General features: G+C 36.7%; 3 protein-coding genes across 8 annotated transcripts in view; 1 reads left to right on the top strand and 2 right to left on the bottom strand.

Annotated features, from left to right (window-relative positions):
• Positions 1 to 18,636, top strand: part of LOC111511319 (organic cation transporter protein) — a 98,592-nt gene extending 79,956 nt beyond the window's left edge. For all 4 annotated transcript variants that reach the window (XM_074182797.1, XM_074182798.1, XM_074182796.1 and 1 more), the window contains 5 exons: positions 4,706 to 4,840; positions 13,019 to 13,188; positions 13,291 to 13,545; positions 13,607 to 13,942; positions 18,085 to 18,636. In XM_074182797.1, coding sequence (XP_074038898.1) covers positions 4,706 to 4,840; positions 13,019 to 13,188; positions 13,291 to 13,545; positions 13,607 to 13,942; positions 18,085 to 18,461 — 1,273 coding nt within the window. In that variant the 3' untranslated portion in view covers positions 18,462 to 18,636. The remainder of the gene's footprint in view (positions 1 to 4,705; positions 4,841 to 13,018; positions 13,189 to 13,290; positions 13,546 to 13,606; positions 13,943 to 18,084) is intronic.
• LOC111515562 (organic cation transporter protein-like) overlaps positions 1 to 23,385 on the bottom strand; it is a 244,514-nt gene that overhangs the window by 157,213 nt on the left and 63,916 nt on the right. The gene's annotated exons all lie outside the window — the stretch shown is intronic.
• Positions 18,118 to 23,309, bottom strand: LOC141485656 (uncharacterized). Its single transcript, XM_074182801.1, has 2 exons — positions 21,975 to 23,309; positions 18,118 to 21,786 (listed from the first exon to the last, which is right to left on the bottom strand). The coding sequence occupies exon 2, from the start codon at positions 21,781 to 21,783 to the stop codon at positions 21,103 to 21,105; it is 681 nt and encodes a 226-aa protein (XP_074038902.1). The 5' UTR covers positions 21,784 to 21,786; positions 21,975 to 23,309; the 3' UTR covers positions 18,118 to 21,102.

Below are 23,385 nucleotides of genomic sequence, written 5' to 3' on the forward strand. Positions count from 1 at the left end.
CATAATTTTAATGAGATTATGCATTGCCTTTATTTCAGTACGGAACTAAAATCTCTTCGAAATATTCCGAGATATATGGATATTCGTTAGTCTCCTATCAAGGGTAATTCGCATGTGATTGATCCACCTTCTTCTTTTTAAGTGCGGTCAATGGACTTAGCTCATTCTTGCCCTCCAAATATGAGTTGCAGTAGTTCTGGTTCCCTTTTAGTGGAAGAGCTTCATGAAGCAAGAGCCGAATCGATCCCTCTACGAAACCCTTCATCACTTGAAAGGATCGATTGCAGCTTCGATTCTGTGAAATATATTCTTCCTCACGAATCAGTAGAGAGTTTTCCAGAAAATCTTGAGAAGAAAATTTGATTAGATAACCTAGGACACACTTGCTATATGAATATCATTTAGCAAGTGTTGTTCATGACGAAGAATTTCAAGAACGAGGTTTTAATGATGAACAAGAACGAGAATGTTTCCTACTTATTCACCAAACTCAAACACATGTTCATGCAGCTGCAGTTTCGTAAGAATGTATCATCTTTTCCTCCAACCGATTTCCTGGAGTCTTTGAAGTCCACTACATACTCGTTGGGACAACAAGAGGATTGTTTCGAATACTTGGGGTTGTTGTTGAATACTCCTTGTGATGAAAACAATAGCAGAATCAATACTCCTGACCACTATGGATTGAATGATTCCATACAGTCTATCTCGTCTTTTGTTTGTAAATCTTTTGCTAGAAAAATCCTCACTTGTTTACTTCTTAGTAAGTGTTCAAGAGTTAGCTTCAATTACCGTTTCCTAGTATGACTAATAACCAGTCCGTGCAAAGCTTACTGTTAAATCATCTGAAAATGGAACTTTTAACAGGTAATGATCGACTGTATTGCCAAATATACGCCAAACTTACTGACTGTTATAAGAAAGCAAGTATAGCTGTGGCACCAGTCAATCTAATAATAACACTGATGATCTTCAAACATGACTCAACCTTTGACGGAAACACCAAACTCTTACGAAGGTTCGAAATAGATGAACAATTCAATCTAGCAGACCACTATTATAATCTTCATGCAGTCATTGTTCACTGTGGTTCTGGCGTTGAATCTGGTCATTATTACGCCTTGGTCAAAGACAAAATGGACTGGTTTAAGTTTGACGATAGTCGTGTCACTAAGTGTTCTGGCGATGTAATGAATTTATTGGAGCCTCTGGATACACCCTTCTTTTTGTTTTATGAAAGAGAGGACATTGGCAGATCAAGATCTTCAGATGATGTGGTGCTGCAGGTTTTTCCGGGTTTTCCTGCAGATGAAAAAGCAAATGTGTCACTAGAATCAATGAAGTCGCCCCGGAGGGACAATTAATTTTTGTTGCTGTTTTATAATTTCATGATTTGTATTTTGGAAGGAAGTGTTGTTATTATTTTGTACATGTTCAATTATTTCATATAATGTCAGATATAGATATGACAAAAACTAACATCAATTCAGTAAATTACTAACGATTCCATAATGTAGTATATTACCTACTTTGATCCAATATTAATTCCAATGACGCTCACTCCAATGATGTTCGCGTGACAGAATTGACCTTGATAACAAGTCAACATTGTGTTGTTGGCATCTTCATTAAATGTGAATATTGTCACGCAGTAAAACAAAATGCAGTCTGAATACTTCAAATCCATAGTTCAATTAACATTTCAAATCTGTCAAAATGCATTAAAAGCACAACTTGATTGAAGAAATTTCTGAAATATCAGAATATCAGTCACATTTGAAAGAGTCCTGCAGTTTTTGACTGCCTATTATGAAACAAATACATTTTTAAAGCAAAACCGGTCCAAAAATTAGAACCAGAAACCTCTAAAGACGATTAGATTTCGTGAAAAAAATCATGTTGTTATAATCAATGGAAAACAATACATTATATGTGGTAAGAGCACAAAGCTCGATGAGACCCATCACCATAGAAAAACAAATTTCAATCTCAGAATTACGAATTTAATCTCGAAGTTCAACCTCTAATCTCGAAATCTGGACTTTGAACACAAAATTTCGTATTTAGTCTCGAAAATTCGATTTTCATCTCGAAATTTCGAGTTATGAAATCGTTATTTTTTAATAGTAATAAAACGTGGACCTTCTGCGCATCCGTAAGATCTTCATAGTTCATAAAAGTGTAAAATAAAATATTCATAAAGTGCTTCAGAACCTACTGCTTCTGCTTATGCTTATTTCAAAGAGATTATGCTCAAGAGGATTATTAAATGAGTAATTTTTGACCCACTAACAAGAGTTTTGAAAAACTTAACAACGCATAAGTTTAGAAAAACCCTTCTGAAAAGGGGAAAGGAATCTACAACGAAGAATTCAATGAATTTGCCGAATGGATACGGGACAGAAATGATGCTATAGCTTTTACTATAAAGTATATAGAACTTGCGATCCAACACCAAACAGCGTTGTTTCGACTCGCCAAGGTCTCATCAGTGCTGTTAAGCTGAACCACTCGACTGTTCCAAAGAGGAAAAGCCTGAACTAGAATAAGCGCGCACAAACGTTGTATGTATAGAGTATTGATTTGACTTTGACATCCATTTCTGCTTTAATCGAAATGAAAAATTACTAAAAAAAATTTTAGTTTCGTGATTCACATCATTTGTCAAAATTGATTTTTTTATTGGAAAACTGCAATTTTCAGCCCAGATTTTTTACAAATTGCACCATTGATGCAAAATAAGACTCGAACGCCCCCTACATATAACTTTTTATTTTTGACAATAACGGTATCCTATACCAGAAATAGAAATCCCATTGATTTTCAATAACAAATACGAAATTTCAGAGTAACAGTAAATGAAATACGCGATTTAGGAGTAATAATGGATTCCAAAAAGATTTTTAAATATCACATATGGAAAATCGTTGATGTATTATCGTTTATAGGGAGTCATTATCAGCAATATTTTCTGTTATCTCTTACATATAGTAAAATAATGTTACATATATCAATTTTGTACAAAATATTCAATAATCCCGTCGATTGTCCAAAGTTGATAACAAAAATGTCATTTGCTACCCCATTAAAAAAAACAAATTCAGGTAAAAACTATTCTTTATGCAGAATTGTCAGATCTTTCAATAGTTATTGCAATTATATTGAAAAACTTAGGTTATAGTCTATACGAAGTTAATCCGAATAGCTGAACAAAAGACTAATATACCGAGTCTGATAAATTCACTATTTAATACCATATAAAACCTCTCACATAAAAATAATGATTAGACCTCGTAATTATACCACGCCGCCCATGCTATTTAGTTTTTATAATAATACTTATAATAATAAATGAATTTATTAACAGCAGAAATAACATCATACAATATGGATAAAAACAAAATACAAATTTGTTAATAGAATACAAGATTGAACAGAGTTCATTCTTCCTCTTGCACCTTACAAAAAAAAATATGAAAAATAAAAAAAATAACAAAGGACAAGAGCCAATGTGTCATAGAAGATATTCGGGTTTTAATGTTTTTTCAGAAGGTGTTCTTTCAGGCAGTACCTGAAACTGGAAACAGATTTCGACCGAAAGGAAGGTGGTAGGTTGTTATAGAATTCAGCAATTGTATATGTAAATGACCTTCTGAATAGTTCAATAGAGTGTCTAACAACATGAATCATTTTGCGCCTGATGTTCACATTATGAACATCAGTTCGATAAGTTGTTTTGTTATAGAGGTAGGGAGGTGTTCTATTTTTCAGTCACCTGGCTTATTTGAATTTATGAGAAATCGTTTCTCTATTCTTAATACCAAGTTCAAAAGAAGAGTTTTAAGCTCTTTGAATTCGTTATTGCTCATTTTTATTCAGAAGATAATGATACACTACGTCACAGTGGTTGAAAATAGATAGTATCAACGAATCACAAATAAGTAATTTGGTTTTCCATTCATTTCCATGGTTTGCAATTCGTATATACTGTACCTTTCCTTAGATTTAAAAACTATGTGAAATCTATTTTTATTAATATTCATCAGTTACGGTTCTTAGTACATTTATTGTTTATTTCTTTTTTTTTTTCATATTCGTTACTAGTGTAATGTACTTAGCGTTTATATATACTGTTTACTCACTATCTTTTATAATATGTAAAATGAGGAATTTTATTGGATTTATTCTGTTTATATCCTTAGTCGTGCGGTAAATAAATGAAAATAAATACATGAAAAAGATGAAGATCTAATATCTCCCAAAATATATAATTAATGAAGTTTTTTGTCGATGTGTAAATGAACGTGAATTAAACAAATGAAGATTGGTTTTTTGTTACTGCTTGCATATTATTATCTTTATCTCCGCTGGACAGCCCTCGGTTGTTCAGGTGTCCTCAGTTTTGAAAATATATCATTCTCCAAAAGAGTTGGAAATCCTAGTTTTGATATTTTTTGGCTAAAAGTTGACAATTTGGGTTTAGAAATTTTCAAATGAACTGAGAATTCAGTTTTCAATTTCTACCTAGAGCAGCAACTTATTTTTTACAATTGATCATGAGGATACAAGAGAGTTATTAGAAGATAGTACTTTTCTTAATAAAAAAAAGGTTTTAACTACTACTTAGACCGATTGGTAATACTTTTATATACAAAGTATTTTTCATCATTTTGAAAGGTTGATTTTCAACATTTTTTTATTTCAGGTCTATTTTCACACAAACCATAGCAACAGAATGGAATCTCATATGCGACAAAGAATATTTGGTGAAACTAGCACAGACTGTGACTATGCTTGGAATTTTATTTGGGAATATGATATTTGGATATCTATCAGACAGGTGGGTATTTCAGTGTTAAACATTGCATTAAATCATGAATTGGTGAATTGGCGCAGTGGTAGCGCGCCCGACTCACGATCGGAAGGTCGTGAGTTCGATCCCAACCTTGACCAGTTATTTTTCTCTAGAGAATGTATCTAGTTGAAGCTGGGATAATTCTGTAACGTTACGTGGCTTAATGACTGCGAATAGCCATGATGCTCTCTAGGAGGCTCGGGGAATTATCTATATCGCCTACCCAGGACATGAGGCTAATGACTAATGCAGTCGAGGCCGATGACACCCCAGGGACTAATATTGTCTTAAAGTACGTTTAGACATGAAGGTGCAAAAAAGAGGTTGACGGTTGGTTAGCATAAGTATTTCGTTCTAGTTATTGAATTTACCGCTAATATCTACGTTGATTCGATACCAACTGCGGGGAGGTCGATGTTCACTACCTAACATCTGACTTGTGCTGGAAATTGCACGTTTAAAGGAAAGATCTCGTTGATCCTCAACTCGCAAGTTTCAACTTGAAGGTTGTCCTTCGTATGAGGACAGTTGTTCAACTGAAAAAAAATATTTTTGAATGATTCAACCTATAAGTAAAAAATATAAGACTAAAATTAATTCATATTCAAACCTTAGAGTATTAGGTAACATTAGTCAAAAATATCTATTCGGCCAATAAACTCTATTTGTTTAATTTCGACATATGAAACAACTTATATTGAATACGTTAGAAAATTTTCTTTTTGTGTAGATCAGACAGATAAAATGAGTGAATCTAACTCGACCCTACACTACAACCTCCGAAGGTTTATCGTGGCTCATACCCATGCAAACTCCACCAAATGAGTTCGTTTCCTTAACAAAGCTGATTTATTTGGTGAATGATCTTTCAGGTCAAAAACTCTGTGAGTAAAACTCTGCCAAACCTTGAAAACCGTATTAGGGCCGTGATCTATCAAGACGCTGGATCTCCCGAATCCAGATTACTTCATATGCCGATTTAGGAGACACTGACTTGTAAGGTGGACCTCTTAGATAACTTAGGTCATCTCTGCTGTGGTCTAATAAATATTTGGTTATATTCTTCTAAATATGTAGGAATGCTTCAAAATGGATTCTAGTAGATTTTGCTAAAAGTCTGAAACTCATCTTGCACTCCGGGTATTTCATGTTCTGGTCAATGAAACCGCTTCTGTCGTCGTTCTTTACAAGGGTGTCATCACCTGTGTAGCCAGGAATTTACAGACAATTTGTTAATAATTGGTACAAACTCGGAATCCCATTGTGTTAACAGGTTCGAAATTTATAAAAGACTATTGTAATAACTGTCAGTCATGACCAAAAAACGATTGTGGATAATTATAATTGAAACTTGGTGAAATAATTTGGTTTGATATCTTTTTCTTGAAGTTTAAAAAAACACTTCAATGACTTCGCACATAAGCAGATGATAATGTTTAGCAAACACGTGTCGTTATTTTGTAAACTGTCACAATATCATCTACAGGCGTCACAGGCGGCTTCGTGAACTGTCAAGTGCAAATGTCACATTGAAGTGGTATTTTTAATACGTTACAATGGATTTTCATCAAGTATCGATCAAATTTGCAAAACAATGTTTTGCCTGAAAACTGGAACTTTTTACAGCAGAAGTAGCAAAAAGAGACGGCTATCTGTACACTTTCTGCGATGAGAGTGAAAATTCAGCATTTACTAAACACAACTTTACCACCATCTACGTTTTACTATTAGATTACTTTTTGATGTGAATTAATTGGAGCTAATGGCTAATGTTACCCCTAATAAAGGGTTGGAACGGTACCACCTAATATTCTTGCCAGTTTTGGTCAAACCATGCATCTCAGTATAGGTATCTAATAATTACTGTTAGTTTAGAACGCTGTTTTTCGGAACATGCTCATAAAAATATAATAAGTTGGAATAAGCAGAATTGAACGCCAATCAAAATAATATATGCCACTTGACCCCCTTTTCATTTAAAATTCTAATGATAATATCTACCCCTCCTAGGGGATTGAACCACGAGGGCTACAAATAGTCCTTGAAAGTTTCTCCATTGACAAATTAATTGACCTGTTTTTTCGATTCTTCATTTTGTTTACTGGAAGGAAGATATTAAGGTTGGGAAGTTTTCAAATTAACACCCTGTATGTTATTTCAAATTAAAATAATGAACGAAACTGATCTACCTCTAATCTCTAATAGATAACTATCAATATCACTGAAATTTTCAATGTCCGATTTTTATTTATACATTCTGAATCATTTCGAATGTCTCATGTGTTTTCATTCAAAATTATTTGGTTGAGGTGGAAACAAAACCCAAGTTGATGCGCGTATTGTATTCAAAATGTCGTTGACTTTATTTCATAGTGGAAATATTATTTTTCTAACGCTATTCACATTCTTGAAGTTGGCTTTGAAAATAAAAAAAAATTACGAATAATGTGAATATGTGTTTTATAAATGTTTTCAAGTTGATTTCAATTTTATACAGCACTTTAAACTTATATCCAGAGCCCTCTAAAAAAGTTTCAGTTCGAAGGACAGTGAGATGTAATATTAAAATAGAGTTTGTTAATATACTTAGAGGAATTTTGAAAAAAAAATGATATACTGCCAACTGCACAGTTTGTCATATGATTTGATATTACTATCGAAATTGACTACATTTATCCAGTGTATTTCTTCAATTCCCCCCCCTTTTACTTTTTAAACAGTTAACTCAAAAAATTTAAATTTAGGATAATGAAATTAATGCATGAATAATTTATTTTGAAGTGAAATTGTCAGATGAAACTTTCAAGATGGCGACTGGGCGCTATCTGGGAAAAAAAATTAAATGGAAACGGGGTCTTGTGATACATCATTTTGAAGCTCCTGACGAATACTTCACAACCCTAGAATATGAAGTCAATGTCTTCACTTACTACAAAATGACAGAACATTTAATAATTTCCTGAAGACAAACACATCAATATCGATGTTTCTAGAAATATTTCTTTTTATCTGCCATATGGCAATTCCAACAACCCCATAAGGTTTGTTAAATTATTTTTTGTTTATAAAAACGACAAAAAATGTCAGTAGGACAAAGAACATCATTGTTCAGTTAAAACATTCTCATTTAGTTTTCGGTTTTACTAGTAGAAGGGTACCACGTCAACAATCTCTAAAATGGTCAATTGTCGTCCATTGGATGAAAACATTTAAGCGATTTTTATTTCACGAGACCGTAAGGATTTTCAATAAACGTTTTACCAATCGTCCTATCTGTAGAAAATTTTTGAGGGAACTTGTATCCAAATTCACAACCACCGGTAGTATACATAACAAAAAGCCCCTAGGTCATCCGTCCATTCTGGAAGAACAGCGAGTGCAAATAATTGTTGAGATAGTCTCCTTCTAATGTGTGGAGACTTTTGAAAAGGAATAGGTATCATCCATACAAAATTAAAATGGTACACCAATTAACTGAAGATGACCCTGATCGAAGAACAGAATTCTGTGAAATCATGACGGAAACCTTCGAAACTTTCCTACCTATCTCCATAATATTTGTGACAAATGTACATTTTTTTAAACGGCAATGTTTACTGACAAAATTACCGTTATTGGAGTGACACCAACCCTCACGTTTTCCGGGAAACACATACCCAATATCCAGAAAAAATCAATCAACGTTTGGGCAGGAATATTGGGAAACCATATTGTAGGACCTCTATTTATTGATCAAAATTCAACAGGGGAACTGTTTTTGAATATGCCGAAAACTACTGTTGACTCTCTCATCACTGAAATCGTCGAAACGAATCATAATGAATTCAATTTGGATATTGGATTGCAACAAGATGGAGCACCAGTACATTACTCCAGAAAAGTAAGAAATCATTTGGATACTACTTTTCCTGGTCGTTGGATCGGCCGTCGAGGTCCTACAAAATGCCCAGCCCGCTTGCCAGATTTGACACCTTTGGACTTTTTTATGGGGCTATTTGAAGCAAAAGGTTTACGAAACAGAACCTGCTTCAATATTGGATATACAGCAGAGAATAATAAATACTTGTTGAGATATTGACGTTAGTGTTTGAAAATATTCGGCGTGAAATATCGGATAGGCTGTTCATATGTCAAGAAGTTCAAGGCAACCATTTCGAGCATCTTCTGAACTGACCTTGAGCTTATTACCTCATATTATGTACTTAAAGGTCAATGTTTTCAGACAATTATTGAAAGTTCTACCATTTTGTAATAGTTACTGACATTATATTCTAAGGTTCTGAAGCATTTGCTAGGAGCTTCAAAAAGATGTGTCACAAGACCCCCCTTTCCATTTATTTTTTTTTCTCAGATGGCGCCCAGGCGCCATCTTGAAAATTTCATCTGTCAATTTCACTTCAAAATAAAGTATTAATGCAATCATTTCATTATCCCAAATTTAAATTTTTTGAGTAAACCCGTTCAAAAATAAAAGGGGGGAAACACTAAAGAAATGCACTGTAAGTACATACTTTTAAAGAAAGATTTCTAAAAACCGATGTTACTAAAACCGACGTTAAGTCTGTGTAAACAACTTTCTCGTCGACCATTATGAAACTGGTTTGATAACAATAAATCTTCTGGAGAGCAGATTGGCATTATAAAATTGGATTTATTGAGTCGTGTAAACACTTTAAGCGGCGAAACAATTAAATGGCAAGAAAATTCCCTGGTGTGTCTGAAAGTGAATTTTCTTTCAAAATGATATCTAACTAAATGGGAAATGACCTCGCTGTCTGATGTTTTATTTAATAAGGAGAAGGAGAAGTTATGGGTGGAATTAGACGGTGAAAGATTTAGTTTGTTCAAATATTTTTTCATTCAGAAGAACCTATGCAAGATTTGGCTATTTGAAAACCTACATTTCAATAATCTGAAACGTGTATGCATATGTTTGGGCGTTTTCAAGTAGCTATATCTTGCATAGGTTCTACAAGCAACGGTCATCCAAAAATTATTTAAAATGCAACGTTTGACTTGTTTGAACATCACAGGAGCATGAGAATAACACCAACCGCGGCAATGGAATTAATTACTGGTCTGTCTCCTCTGGACCTGTACGTTAGAGAGGTTGCGTTAACCTTGAAGTAGGAATGGGTCAATTGAGGCTGAGCCTATGGCGAGAAGCTCTTTTTGCGCAACCTCTGCTGGAGGCAACCAGTGATGCAATTGTACCTAGGTTTGTGTTTAATAAACCCCACAAAATACAGATAAAACAGAACACAGAGTCAGATGATACAAATGCAATACGCATATATACAGATGGTTCAAAAACCAAAGAAGGCTCAGGATATGGAGTGTACTCCAGATCACTAAGCCTAACGATTGAATAGGGAATGGGAAAAAAACCAGCGTGGTTCAAACAGAACCGGCTGGTATCTCAATTGCCACAAAATAAATAACCAAGAATTTCTGACAAAAAAATAACAATCTGCACTGACAGCAGACAAGCCCTATTAGTCAGAACAGACGTGTTATCTCAGGCCTAGTACTAAAGTACCACCAAGATTTAGCCAAAGCCTCGGTAGATAATAACATTGTCCTGGAGTGGATTAAAGGGCACGACAGGAGTAAAGGTGATCGCCGACTCTTTAGCCAAGGAAGCGGATGGACTAAGAATTTCAGGACCCAGTGGCACCTACGGTATGATGATTTCGACAATTGCGGAACTAGCCAAATGTTATACCCACGCTCAATTCCTAAAGAGATGGGATGAAATCAAAGGATGCAATCTTACCAGGATCACCCTGGGCGACCTTGGGAAGCTGGCGCCGAAGAAATATCTAGCGATGACCAGGAAAAATGTACGCTTCACACTAGAATTTTTTGCTGGCCACTGTCAACTAAGAAAACACCTCCATAATATGGGGCTAGTGGACACGCACCTCTATGCAGGATGTGTGAACAGTAAGATGAAACTGTCAGGCATGTCCTATGCGAGTGTCAGGAGTTATCGTCAATGAGAGAGTGTGTGTTCGGCGAGTCTTGGCCTACACCTGCTGATATAAACGAGATGTCTCCTAGTGACCTGTCCAGTGTATGGCACGAAGGCCTTCTGCATGAACTGATCGCGTTCGTCCTGCCTCGGGGCCTGATCTGGTGAATTGGGTCTTTCCTGAATGACAGAACATTTCAGGTTAGAGTAGAGAACTCTCTGTCAGACGACAGAGAGATCCTTGCTGGAGTGCCGCAGTGGGCCGTGCTCTCCCCTACACTGTACTCACTTTACACCAGTGAACTCCCGAGGTCTGAACGTGTGGAGATATATCTGCACGCAGATGACACGGCTCTCTTCTCATCTTCCATGGGTCGAGAGCTCGGTGTCGTCTACATGCAACGTGCATTGGGCGACCTCGAGCGCTGGTACCTCGAATGGAAGATCCGAGTGAACCCGGACAAGACTCAGGCGATAACCATGGAAATATTGAAATCTTTTCCGGCCAGAAAAGTGAGAATCTCTGGAAGGGAGATCGACTGGCAAGCGCGGGTAAAGTTACTCGGCCTTCTAATAGACCGTAGGTTCACCTAGAACCCGCACATCACAATCATGAAGGCAAAGATCGAGGGTTGGATCAAAAGTCTGTACCCTCTGATCAACAGACGTTCTAAATTATAATAATAATAATAATAATAATAATAGGTCTTTATTCCCAGAATGATACAAAAAATAAATGTGAACATTTACTGAAACGGGAAAGGCCGAAGACCAACCTTACGGCAATGTGCGTACAAACTTTCAAAGATCTTGGCGACACAACCTGTTTCCATATATACCCCTGGGAGGACTTTCTCTTCTCTGAAACGTATCAAAACTCCACAAGCCAGGAACGACTAAACGGTTTGGCGTTAATGTCAATCCACCGTAGAATTGAAATCGACACCGAGGAGGTAATTGATTTGTTTGCTGCAAAGAAAGCTAGAAAACTAAATTTATTTTGTAAAAAAATGTTAATATTTCTGTTATAGTTTTCTAATAAATATATATGATCATGAAAGACAATTTTCTTTCTTTTGTTATTTTTATATTTCATGTTTTTCTACTGCTCCACCAAACCAAACACCCCCCAAAATTGTTTTCTGGCTACGGCCTTTAAATGTGTACCCCTGTTTACTATGGTTGACGTGTTTTTTTAATTTTTCTGCATATCATTGTACCAAAAGTTATTCAGGGTGGCTCGTTTTAAATGGATGCACTGTACCTATATGGCGCCACTTATACGAACGTCGAAATAATATTGGTCCAGAAAGTATCTATGAAACTTTTTGACAGTAGGTGACACGTAGTATCATCGAATTGTTTTAGCGTGCAAACACGGTTTTATTAGTATTAGGTTGTTACAAAAGTGTTGCCCGTTTTCATGAGTCTACTTTAAACTGTGATATCTCAGTGAATTAGTGTACCATTCAAATTAGTGCACTTTTGCCCACGTAACATGAGTCGATTAATTTCGTCAGCTTAAAAATTGCGTGCTCGGGATTCGATGAAGTCGACTAAAGCGGTTTTGCGGACTGGCGAAGGTTCTACCGGTGAGAAAAGTATCGAAATACTTGAAAATATATTAGTCGATTAGCGAGAGATATGGCAAGTATGGTGAGTGAGGCAGAACTTCGAGGCTCAATTCATTTGATTTTCAGACGGTGAATTGTGAAATGTGCGCGAACGGGCGTTGTCCTGGAGCAAGATCGGATCCTTTCTGTTGACCAGTGTCAAGTGCTGCTGACGTAATTTTCGGTACATTTCTTCGATTTACTCACAATAGGACTCTGCTACTTTCTTTTCTCATTATAGATACCTTCTTTGTAATTTCAATAATGATTATAATTTTCAAAAAGCAAGGTTACACAAGTTTCAGGAGCTAAGATGTGTCAAACGTTCAAAATTCTTAATGACAATGAGCAAAACATACTTTTGAAGTTAAGGAGGGCAGTAATTACCCTGCCTATAAATCCACCCTTTGCAGAATAGGTATTTTTTCCGGGATGTCTCTTCACTTTTTTATTTGAATTTCAAATGTTAGTTATATACTCGCACCTTATTCAGTCAACATTTCAGATATTCCGGTAGCGAATGAAAATTTTAATCCAAATTGGGAGATATTTTCTGGAGTTGCTATTTTCTTTCAGATTTGGCAGAAGAAACCCATTGGTGTGCGCAGTAATTATCCAAGGAATGTGTGGACTGTCAGCTGCATTCTCACCATGGTTTTCACTATTCTTGGTAATGCGTTTTTTAGCAGCCCTCGCAACTGGAGGAACCATGATCACAAGTTTTGTTCTCATTATGGAAATTGTGGGTAAGTAAAAACTCATTTTATGAGAAACTCATCAGTTTGGTGAAAATTTTTATTCTTTCCACAACTTTTGTATAATATTATCCATAATTCTTATATTTTCAGGTACACAGTGGAGGACAGTTGTAGGTATACTGTACCAAATTCCTTTCAACTTGGGACATCTTCTCATGCCTTTGATCAGTTATTATCAACGTGACTGGAGAAGTTTTCAGGCAGCTATATCAGCGCCTTCTTTGGCTCTTATCATTTACTTCTGGATTCTACCAGAATCTCCCAGATGGCAGTTGGCAATGGGAAACAAAGAATCTGCCTTAAAAACATTAAAAAATGCTGCAGAATGTAATAAACTACCAACAGGTACAAGGATTTCATATATTATTCAGGTAATATTCTACTTATTTTTGGTATGTTTTCGTAGAAAAAATCGAGGAAAATGTCGATTCCTATCTTGAATGTAGGAAGGAGAAACAAACCGGCCAAAGGAAAGCCAACATTCTGGACTTGGTTCGAACTCCAATAATGAGAATGTATACGATTGCTGTGGGTTTCAACTGGTTGGTTTGCGGTTTATGTTTCTTCGGTGTATCTCAGTTTATCGGACAAATAGCGGGAAATATTTTCATCAACGTAGCGATATCTGCAGTTATTCAAGTTCCCGGTACTTTAGTTGCATGTTGGATTACAAAAGCTTGGGGAAGAAAGAAGACTCTCATTTTCGCCGATATCGTTGCTGGATTATCTGTTCTAGCAATAGGTAAAAGAAATTATTTACACTTAAGAGGCCTACACACACGGGAACCTGGTTCGCTGAACTTGGTTCAGCGATTCAAGTTTTTGGTTCGTCACTCCCTACACACAGTGGAAGGGAATGTGAATAACGGTTCGCCATTTCACCAGTTTCATTCCAGCAGACGTGATGAGTTCTTCGAAGATTGCAGCTGCTATTGTTGTATTACATGAATTTGGGGGTTTTAAAAGAAAGAAGAAGAAAAGATCGCAATGGACCAAGCAGTGGCTTCGTGAGAGAAAAGTGGTCCCACCTCAGTCTCTAATATCAGGAAGAACAATGCGAAATATTACACCAACTATTCAACAATGACCGAAACTGAATTCAATTATTTATTCGAACTTGTGACACCCTACATATCAAAGCAACTCACATGAGGAAGTCGATAAAGGCCGAAAATCACCTCGTTTATACACTTCTCTAGCTAGCTACTGGAAGAAGCTGGGAGGATTTAAAGTTTTTATATAACATATCACCACAAGCACTGGGGAAAATGGCGAGCAACGATTCCCCTCCTTCACACACAGACGAACTTGGTGCGTCCTGCCGGTGAACCGAACAAATCTTTTTCAACCCGAAGAAAGAACAAGTTCGTGAGAAATTGTAACGACCTTGGTTCATCAAACACCACACACAGTGGAACAAATGACGAACGTAGTTCGTGCGAACCAAGTGTGGCGAACCAGGTTCCCATGTGTGTAGGCCGCTTTAAATATAGTGCTTTTTGTGTCTATTTGTACTATAACTTGTTTTCGATTTTACTCATCTTTGCTATCACTACACTCTATGATTCAAAGAACATATATCAGATATCAGGTTGCGTATTTGCACTGTTCACTGCCGCACATATACGGGGTTGAACCGCAGTAAATGAAGATTAAGTGCTTGAAATCACATGAAACATACTACGATTGAATAAGGATGAAGTTTCAAACGTAGTATGAAGGAAACACGAGGGCAGATTCAGATCTAAATTTTGAGGGGAAAATTTCTATTTTTAGGGGGGTAGTTTCCAGGAGGGATAATTCATATATAAAAGAAAGTATCTGAAATTTATCAAATGTTGATGTCGGGGGGGAGGGCTGTTAACTACCACTTGAAGAAATTAATTTTTAGTGAGTTGCATAAATGAAAGCAATGCTTCATTGAAAGTTTGGATTGCAGCCACGTCCTTTCATTTTTATTACTTTACCCATTAATTTCGTATATGTTTCGCATGCACAAATTGATGACGCATGTTAATCTTCCATTGCCCTATAGGTATAATAATTATCTTTACTCAGAAACAATTATATTTCATGATAGATCTTCTTCGAGATTTTCGAAAAGTGTACTGCAATTTTTCGAAATGTATTTACTAGGTACTATTTCACTTGATATGTACGACTTTCGTTCCCTGCCAGGTCTGTAAAGCTGAATACCTACAATTAAAAGTAACATATATACATCTATCAGGACAGTTTAAGTGCGATGCTGTGTATATTTTACAGTAAGCCAAGTCGTATGCAAAGTATTTGTACAACAGATGGAGTTGCGAAAATTGGTTCTCCAGTAAAATTCTCATTTCCTGATGATGCTAACTATGTTAGCGAAACGCGCGTCGAGAGACAAACTTTTTATTCTGGTGAAAGAAAAGTGTTTTAATAGAACATGAACAATATCGATAGGTCTGAAGTTAACCACAATACTCAGATATGTAGTATTTAAACAATAACTTAAAACAGTGCTTGAAAAGTGGTAGTCGGTTGGCGAGAGGTCTGGGGAGTATGGTTGGTGAGGCAAAACTTTGACGCTCAATTCGTTTAATTTTCGGACTGTGATTAATGAAACGTGCGGATGGGCGTTGTCTCGGAGCAGAATCGGACCTCTTCTTTTGACCAGTGCCGACTGCTGCTGATGCAACTTTTGGTACATATCGTCGATTTTCTCATAATGGGACTCTTCTGTGGTGATTTGGCCCAGTTTCAGAAAGTTACAGTGAATCACACCAGCCGCTAACCCAATAACCATGGTTTTTTTTGGTGGATTTTCGCCTTTGAAAAGTGCCTAGGTGGCTCACCGGTATTCAACCACTGTCCTGAACGTCTCCTGTAGTCGTAGAGGATCCACTTTTCATCACACGTAAGGATCCGATCCAAAAAAGGGTCGTTTTGTTTGAAAAGAACCAAGGAAGAACACACCTAGAAATGTGACAATTTCTGTAGATCTTTCAGATCGTAGAGCATCCACTTTTCGAGATTTTTGACCTTTCCAATACGTTTTAAGCCATTAAAAACCACATGAAAGCTGAAGCCCAGTTCCTCCGTCATCTCATGAACCGTTTGTGATGGGTCAGTCTCCACCAGCGTCCTCAAATCCTCGCCCAGGATTACCGTAGGTCGACCACTTTGGGGCTCATCTTCGAAACCAAAATCGCGGGAACGATATTTCGCAAACCAATGTCGAACATATTAATACTACTACCTGGGCTGAAGAGTCTCGGGTCTAACACATAGATGGCGCTAGTCATCATTACATTCACCGCTTTTTCAGTTATTACTGATCTCCAAAAGAGAGTTGTTGGAATTTCATGATATTCTGATCATGAGTTTGTGAGTTATTGTGCTAGAGTGACAACACTTTTGTTATTTTCGAAACAATGGATCAAAAACAATTTCGTGTTTCAATTTCACACTAAGTACTTCTCGATGGGAGAAAATAACGTTCAACCGAAGCAATAGCTTGAAAAGTGTTATAAGGACTCTGTTCCATCAGAAACAATAATTTAATGTTGGTTTGCTGACTTCAAACGTGGTCGTAGAGACACCGATGATGCAGAACGCAGTGGACGTCCAAATGAGGCAGTAACATCAGAAAAAATCCACAAAATCTTTTGAATTATCGAAAAGTGGAGTTAGCTGACATTGTAGAGATATCAAAAGATCCTGTTGGCTTTATATTGCATGAGCATTTGACTATGAGAAAGCTCTGAGAAGGGAAATACCATCAACAGTGAATATTATATAGCGTTTGAAGGCCGAAATTGCAAAGAAACGACCGCATATGACAAAGAAAAAAAAATTGTTTCATCAAGACAACGCACCGTGTCACAAGTCAATCAATACAATGGCAAAACTAGATGAATTGAACTTCGAATTTTTCCCACATCCACCGTATTCGCCAGATTTGGCTCTCAGCGACTATTGGTTGTTCGTTTTACAGAAGTGGTATTGAAATGGTGGAGCAGCGCTGGAATTGTGTGGCTCATGATGGAGACTATGTTGATGAAAAGCCAATTTTGTACAAAAAAAGCGTTTTTTTTCCAATGCCCAAGAATTTTCAGGTCGTGTCACTAGGAGACATCTCCTAGTAACCTGTCCTAGGCCAAGACTCGCCAAACACACACACTCTCATTGACGATACCTCCGGATACTCGCATATGACATACCTGACGGTTTCATCTTCCTGTTCATACATCCTATATAGAGGTGTGTCCACTAGCCCCATATTATGGATATGTTTCCTTAGTTGGCAGTGGCCAGTCAGAAATACTACTGTTAAGCGCAGATTTTTCCTGGTTATCGCCAAATATTTCTTCGGCGCCAGCTTCCCAGGGTCGCCAAGGGTGATCCTGGCAAAATTGGATCCGTTAATTCCATCCCATCTCTTTAGGGACTGAGCATGGGTGTGACGTTTGGCAAGTTTCGCAATTGTCGAAGTCATCAGGCCGTAGGTGCCACTGGGTCCTAAAATTCTTAGTTCAGCCGCTTCCTTGGCTAAAGAGTCGGCAATGCGATAACCTTTACTCCTGTCGTGCCCTTTAATCCACCTCAGGATAATGTTATTATCTACCGAGGCTTTGATGTAACATTACATTACATGTTTCGCATTTAACCCACATAATAAAGGTTCATTACTCAGAGGTTGATTTGAAAATGTTTTTGGTTTTTCAAATCTTTGTAGTGGAGTTGGCAATGGTTTTTCTCACTGAACATGGAAACTTCTCAAATCAAAACATTGGACTCGCAATTCCAAAATAACTAGTTATAAATATAAATGTTTTGTTTTTCAAACATTTACTAGTTTCACTATAAGTATAGTGCTTAATTTCATTCATTTGACATTTTCAGTATTGGTACCTGCAAATACGCCCTGGGTAACTACAACTTTGGCCTCCATAGGGATGTTTGGCCTAGCCCTTAGCTTTCCTACGGTTTATATATACTCCGGAGAACTCTATCCGACAGTAGTGAGGAATTTAGGAGTGGGAACTTCATCAATGTTTGCTAGAATTGGATCTATGGTAGCTCCATTCATAGCTACTTTGGATACTGTCGAACCCTGGATTCCGCCAATTATTTTCGGAATCATACCCTTGATAGGGGCGGTACTTTGTTGCAAATTACCGGAAACTCTGGATTGCAATCTGCCAGATACTATAGAAGAAGCTGAAGAATTCGACAAAAGGAAAATAAAGAAAACGAACGATGACACTGAAATGAAATGACTTCTGGGTTCTTTGAAATATTCCTTTTCGAAATAATTTGAAAGCGCAGCAGCGTGGAATTCTAATGCATTTTCACAGTTTTGATATATACATCAAGAAGGTAATAGTAGGAATGCTTTAATGTTGGAAAATATACATATCAACAAAGTTTTGTAACAATAAATATTTATTTTTATCTACTGGTATTTTTCAAAAATATTACTAACCAAAAAATTTCAGCTCGCGAAGCAGCACGAATGTAATTCAAAAAACATCCACATGAATCATTCTTCGCGTCCTATAGTTGAATTTATGTTCAAACTATTTTATTTCGTTCAGGACTTTTCAATTTATCATTTAATGTACAAAATAATACTATTTTTCAACTGACATGAGTAATTCTACAGAACTTTCACTTCATTTCACTTCTGTCATGTACCTTTAAAGTTCATAACCAGTAAACCCCTCGATGGAAAAAGTACATTCACTGGATATGCATAGGCAACCAACTTGGACATCCGATGGATATTCATTTTAAAACCCTGATGGGCAAAATTTTTTAACATGAACTGTACAATGAAGAGACACATGTTGGACTAAAAAAAATCCAGCTGACCTTGACTGTACCTTTTGGGAACCATAAACTGGACATAACCTTATGACGAATGGACGAAGTGTCAGCTAAAGCTGTGTTTCAAATCGACCCTGGGAGTAAACAAATATAAATAAAAAACTCAATCTATGAAAGTAATATTGCTAATGGAACATTTCCTGAAATACATAATAATTACAAAATTATTTCTTTGAAAATAAAAATAAATGACATGATGTTATCATGCTCCGCGGAAGAATGGCCAGATGTTACATTTCATACTGCACGGAAGTATTTACAAAAAAAAATACAATACTGACCGTAGCATATTGGTCAAATATATTGAACATGAATAGGTAGGTTGGCATCTAATACGAACAACTTAAAAAAATTATAATATTTGTGGTAGCCATTTACCAACTGATAGTAGGCGGAGCCTCATTCTCTATTTTTTTTTAATTATACAGAGTAATCCTAGAAGTCATTAGGAAGGAAGTTATATTCTTTTGGAGAGACATAAGAGAAGCTTCGTGTAAGTAGAGCAGTAGAGTGTTTAGGTACAAGAAGTAGATTGCATTTCCTGGTATTCACTTGATTCAGGCTATGGATTGTTATTAACCTTTTGAGTAGATATGTGGGATGACCAGCAATCAAAACTTTGTGGATGAGAGTGAGGAGATGAAGTTTACGCATTTTTTCCAGATTGAGCCATGTGGAATCTGTAACTAATGTGATCAATTTTTCGAATTCCATATGCAAATCGAATACAAGAATTCATAATTCCTTGCAAACGAGTAGAAGCAGCCTGAAGTAATACAGGACCATATACACTATCGAAATATGATATTCTGGACATCACCAGAGTCTCACATAATTCCAGCTTAAGTTTAGTGGGTAGGATATTCCGATTGGGTTTAGCTGACATAGTACATTAGGCATATGAGTTTGACAAATGTGACTAATATGTTTAGTGAATCTAAGGTTAGAATCGATCCATAATCCTAAGTTTTTAGAGACTTCAACGACTCCAGCGCAATTCTAGTTTATGTTGAAGTTATCGCATATTTGCTCACGCTTTGATTCGGGACTAAAAAGCATTGTAATTGATTTTGATGGATTGAGTTTGAGTTATGCGCTGCAAAAATGTCAAATGAGGATTGAACATCTTTGAACAAATTTGAAGCTTCATTTTTATATTCCAACCATGAGTTTGCTAATGCCAGATCTATGGCGTGGAAAATGAGCCTTATTGTCCATTTTCTTGATCGAACGTAAGAGCGGTAGATACTCAACAAAAAATCATGTCTTACTGCTTCTGGCCTAGGCACTTCAACTTATTTCTTTTTCGTTTCATCCCATCTCCTACAGAGGTCTTGCTCTCCAATACAAACAAAATTTGAGGCCAGGATGACCGATTTATTGTCGTACCACTTCGTAATTACTATGCCATCCTTACTGATGCATTCAGCCGAAGTTCCTCTTCCTTTCATCTTCATATCCTTATCATTTGGCAAATTTTGAGGACGAAAACGGTTCCATCTTGCAGTTCCATCTTGCAGTGTTCCCACTGCAAATATTGACTTTGACCAAAGGTACTGAAACAAGGTATAAGAACTGAATAAGTTGTCAAAAAATAAGGCGTGATTAGGTTCGGTAATTCGATCAGAAAGCTGCATAACTGTAGCAGCTGATGCGCCAAAGTGCATATAGAGTGGGTTCATTTCTGTGGTTGATCCTTGGTAAATGAAGAAATTATAAATCATACTACTCTCTCCAGTCAACACGTAAAGTTTCACTCCCCACTTCTTAGGTTTGTTTTTGATATATTGTTTGATATTCAACCGGCCTTTGAAAGGCAATAATTTGTTCATCGACGCAAAGATTGCGTTCTAATGGCAGTTCCTGGTATCTTTTCCGTAGGGCATTGTATATATATCGCACTTTCCACAGCCTATCTGTATCAGTAGCTTCTCTACTAGTTACATCAACCAAATGCAGAGTACGTCTAAGTTTATAAAACTGTTTCAAAACCATATTATCTATTATGATTGAAATTCCATATGCATTGCTTCAATACATTTCAACTCTGGGAAACTGCAAATTTCTCATAATTATATGCATCCCAATAAATTTTCTCACCTCTTCAATATTTGTTGGGGGAAATCTTGCTATATTTTGCTGATTAGCATACATATTCGTCATATCCACCATTTTTTCAAATACACTATTCGGGATGTACCGCATGAAAAAATCGACTGGGCTAGACAAGTCAATTACAAGTTCAGTTGAGTTATTTCCATTATGCCATTTGACAAATCTGGTTTGATATTGTGCATGAGCCACCCACACAATATCTCCTTTTTTTGTGAGATTGTGCTGGTTATAAAAATGTTCAACATAATCAGCTTCATTTACATTGGGTCCTGCCGTGAGCGGCACAGATTCTGTCGTTGAGGCCACTGGTCCTGGTCTTGCCGTTGACAGGCTTTGCTCCACTGTAGACGGTGCTAGTTCCACCATTGATGGCCCCGCTACTCCATCCAAGCCACCATCACTTTGTCCATCAGCTTCACTCCCACTCTCCGGATCATCAACAGGTCCTCCTCCATCCATAAAGTCAGCATGCTGACTTTCCGACCCATCCCATCCCAAATCATCGTCAGATAAAACGGCGATATCTGATAAATCGTCATTTTCCAAAAACAACAGTAATTCCTCTTCTGTGAGAGCCTTTTGGTTTCGAAATGACATTTTCTGAAACAAAGAAAGTATCTAATCCGTTCTGGATATCATCTAGACAAATTTCTACCAAAAACTATTTTTGTCCAGAGTGCATTTGTCGTTGTGCAGGTACATGGTTTTTGCAATATATTTTTTAGGGCGTATAAGGAACTTTCAGTTACTAACAGAATTCTATTACAAAATGTAGTATTTATACTTACCGAGAAAAACAGAATAAAGCAGATAATCACAATTCCACTAAATGAGAATAAATAATCACGTGATACTAGTTACACACACTCGCTACATCGCCATGACATGACAACACATGATTGAATTCATAACTTCTAACAACGATCCTAGAGCACGCTACTTGTATAAGTTGAACGTTGTGGGTGTACCCTACACGGTACAAAAGCAGCAACGTCGTTCGTCTTTAATATTTTGTGATTTGATGCTGTAGAAACTGATGTACTTGGGTAGGTACAATTCCAGTGAAATGGTTAAAGAGATGATTTATCAGATATTAGTATCAATTTTCGGTTGTTTTCGGAAATAATGGCAGTATCAACTCACTTAATCGATTTTTTTGTGATAACTATGGCAGGGAATACGAGATTTAATTTTTGTCCTCGCAATCAATGATGGGATTCATTTTTTTATTTTCTTTCAATATATTCATATACAGCAACATAATTATTCTTCTGCGCAATATATTCTCTCAAATATTTTTGGAAGTATAGAAACACTGTTTCAGCTCCTAAAACTCGCAAAGCTCTGATGAGAGTTTCAACGAGCCTCATTAACATTACATTACATTTAAAGGTCAGATATTAGACCGGCACATCCTTGCATGATATGCATAAAGAGTTCAGGAGCCAACAAAAGATGGACCAAACACTGGTTTAAGGCAGGGGAGGCATATTATTGAATATTAGCATCAATCCGTCAGTCATAGTAGGAGAATATTCCAAAACTGTCAACCAGAGATCGAGAGAATCTTCCAGTAGGTATACCATAGAGTAATGTGATGTGCCATTACTAAGTTGAGTCATGGTAGCAAATAAGGATTCTGTTCAGGTGTGACACATTCCTTTGATTTTTTTAGGAGTAGATTGAAGGCATCAAACATATATTTGAACTAGAACTCAAAGTCATCTATTGCAAACCATAAAGTGAAAGCAGCGGTCAGTCTCACAACCATATCTTCATCAGAAGATATGGTTGTGAGTTTGCTTTGATACTTTAAAACGAGTCCAATGTCCTATTAATGAAAGTGCCCGTCTTCGAATCACCCTATAATTGCTATGTTCAATCATCAACTCTTGGAGAAGACTCTTCAGGAACCATCCATTAAAGTCAATCTCGTTGTACAAAAGCACATAAGCCGACGACATTATACACGGCATCCTTTTTCAAAATGGCTGGCATGTCTTCTGGTGAAACTAATATTTCTGTAACTGCCACCAGTTATAGAAGAACATGGATCGAATACTTCCTATTTTCAAGAAAAATCGTCACAAAAATCATATCAATGCTGGGCCTCAAAATGTATTTCCAACTATCCTCATTTTCATCATTTGAAAATTCTTCAGGCGCAGCATCCCATTGTCCCCCCCTTTTTTTTGAACA

The sequence above is a fragment of the Leptinotarsa decemlineata genome, unplaced genomic scaffold (assembly GCF_025532065.1).
Source record: "Leptinotarsa decemlineata unplaced genomic scaffold, Ldec_3_MD MMD2_tig00026328_RagTag_RagTag, whole genome shotgun sequence".
Classification (NCBI taxonomy): Eukaryota; Metazoa; Arthropoda; class Insecta; order Coleoptera; family Chrysomelidae; genus Leptinotarsa; species Leptinotarsa decemlineata.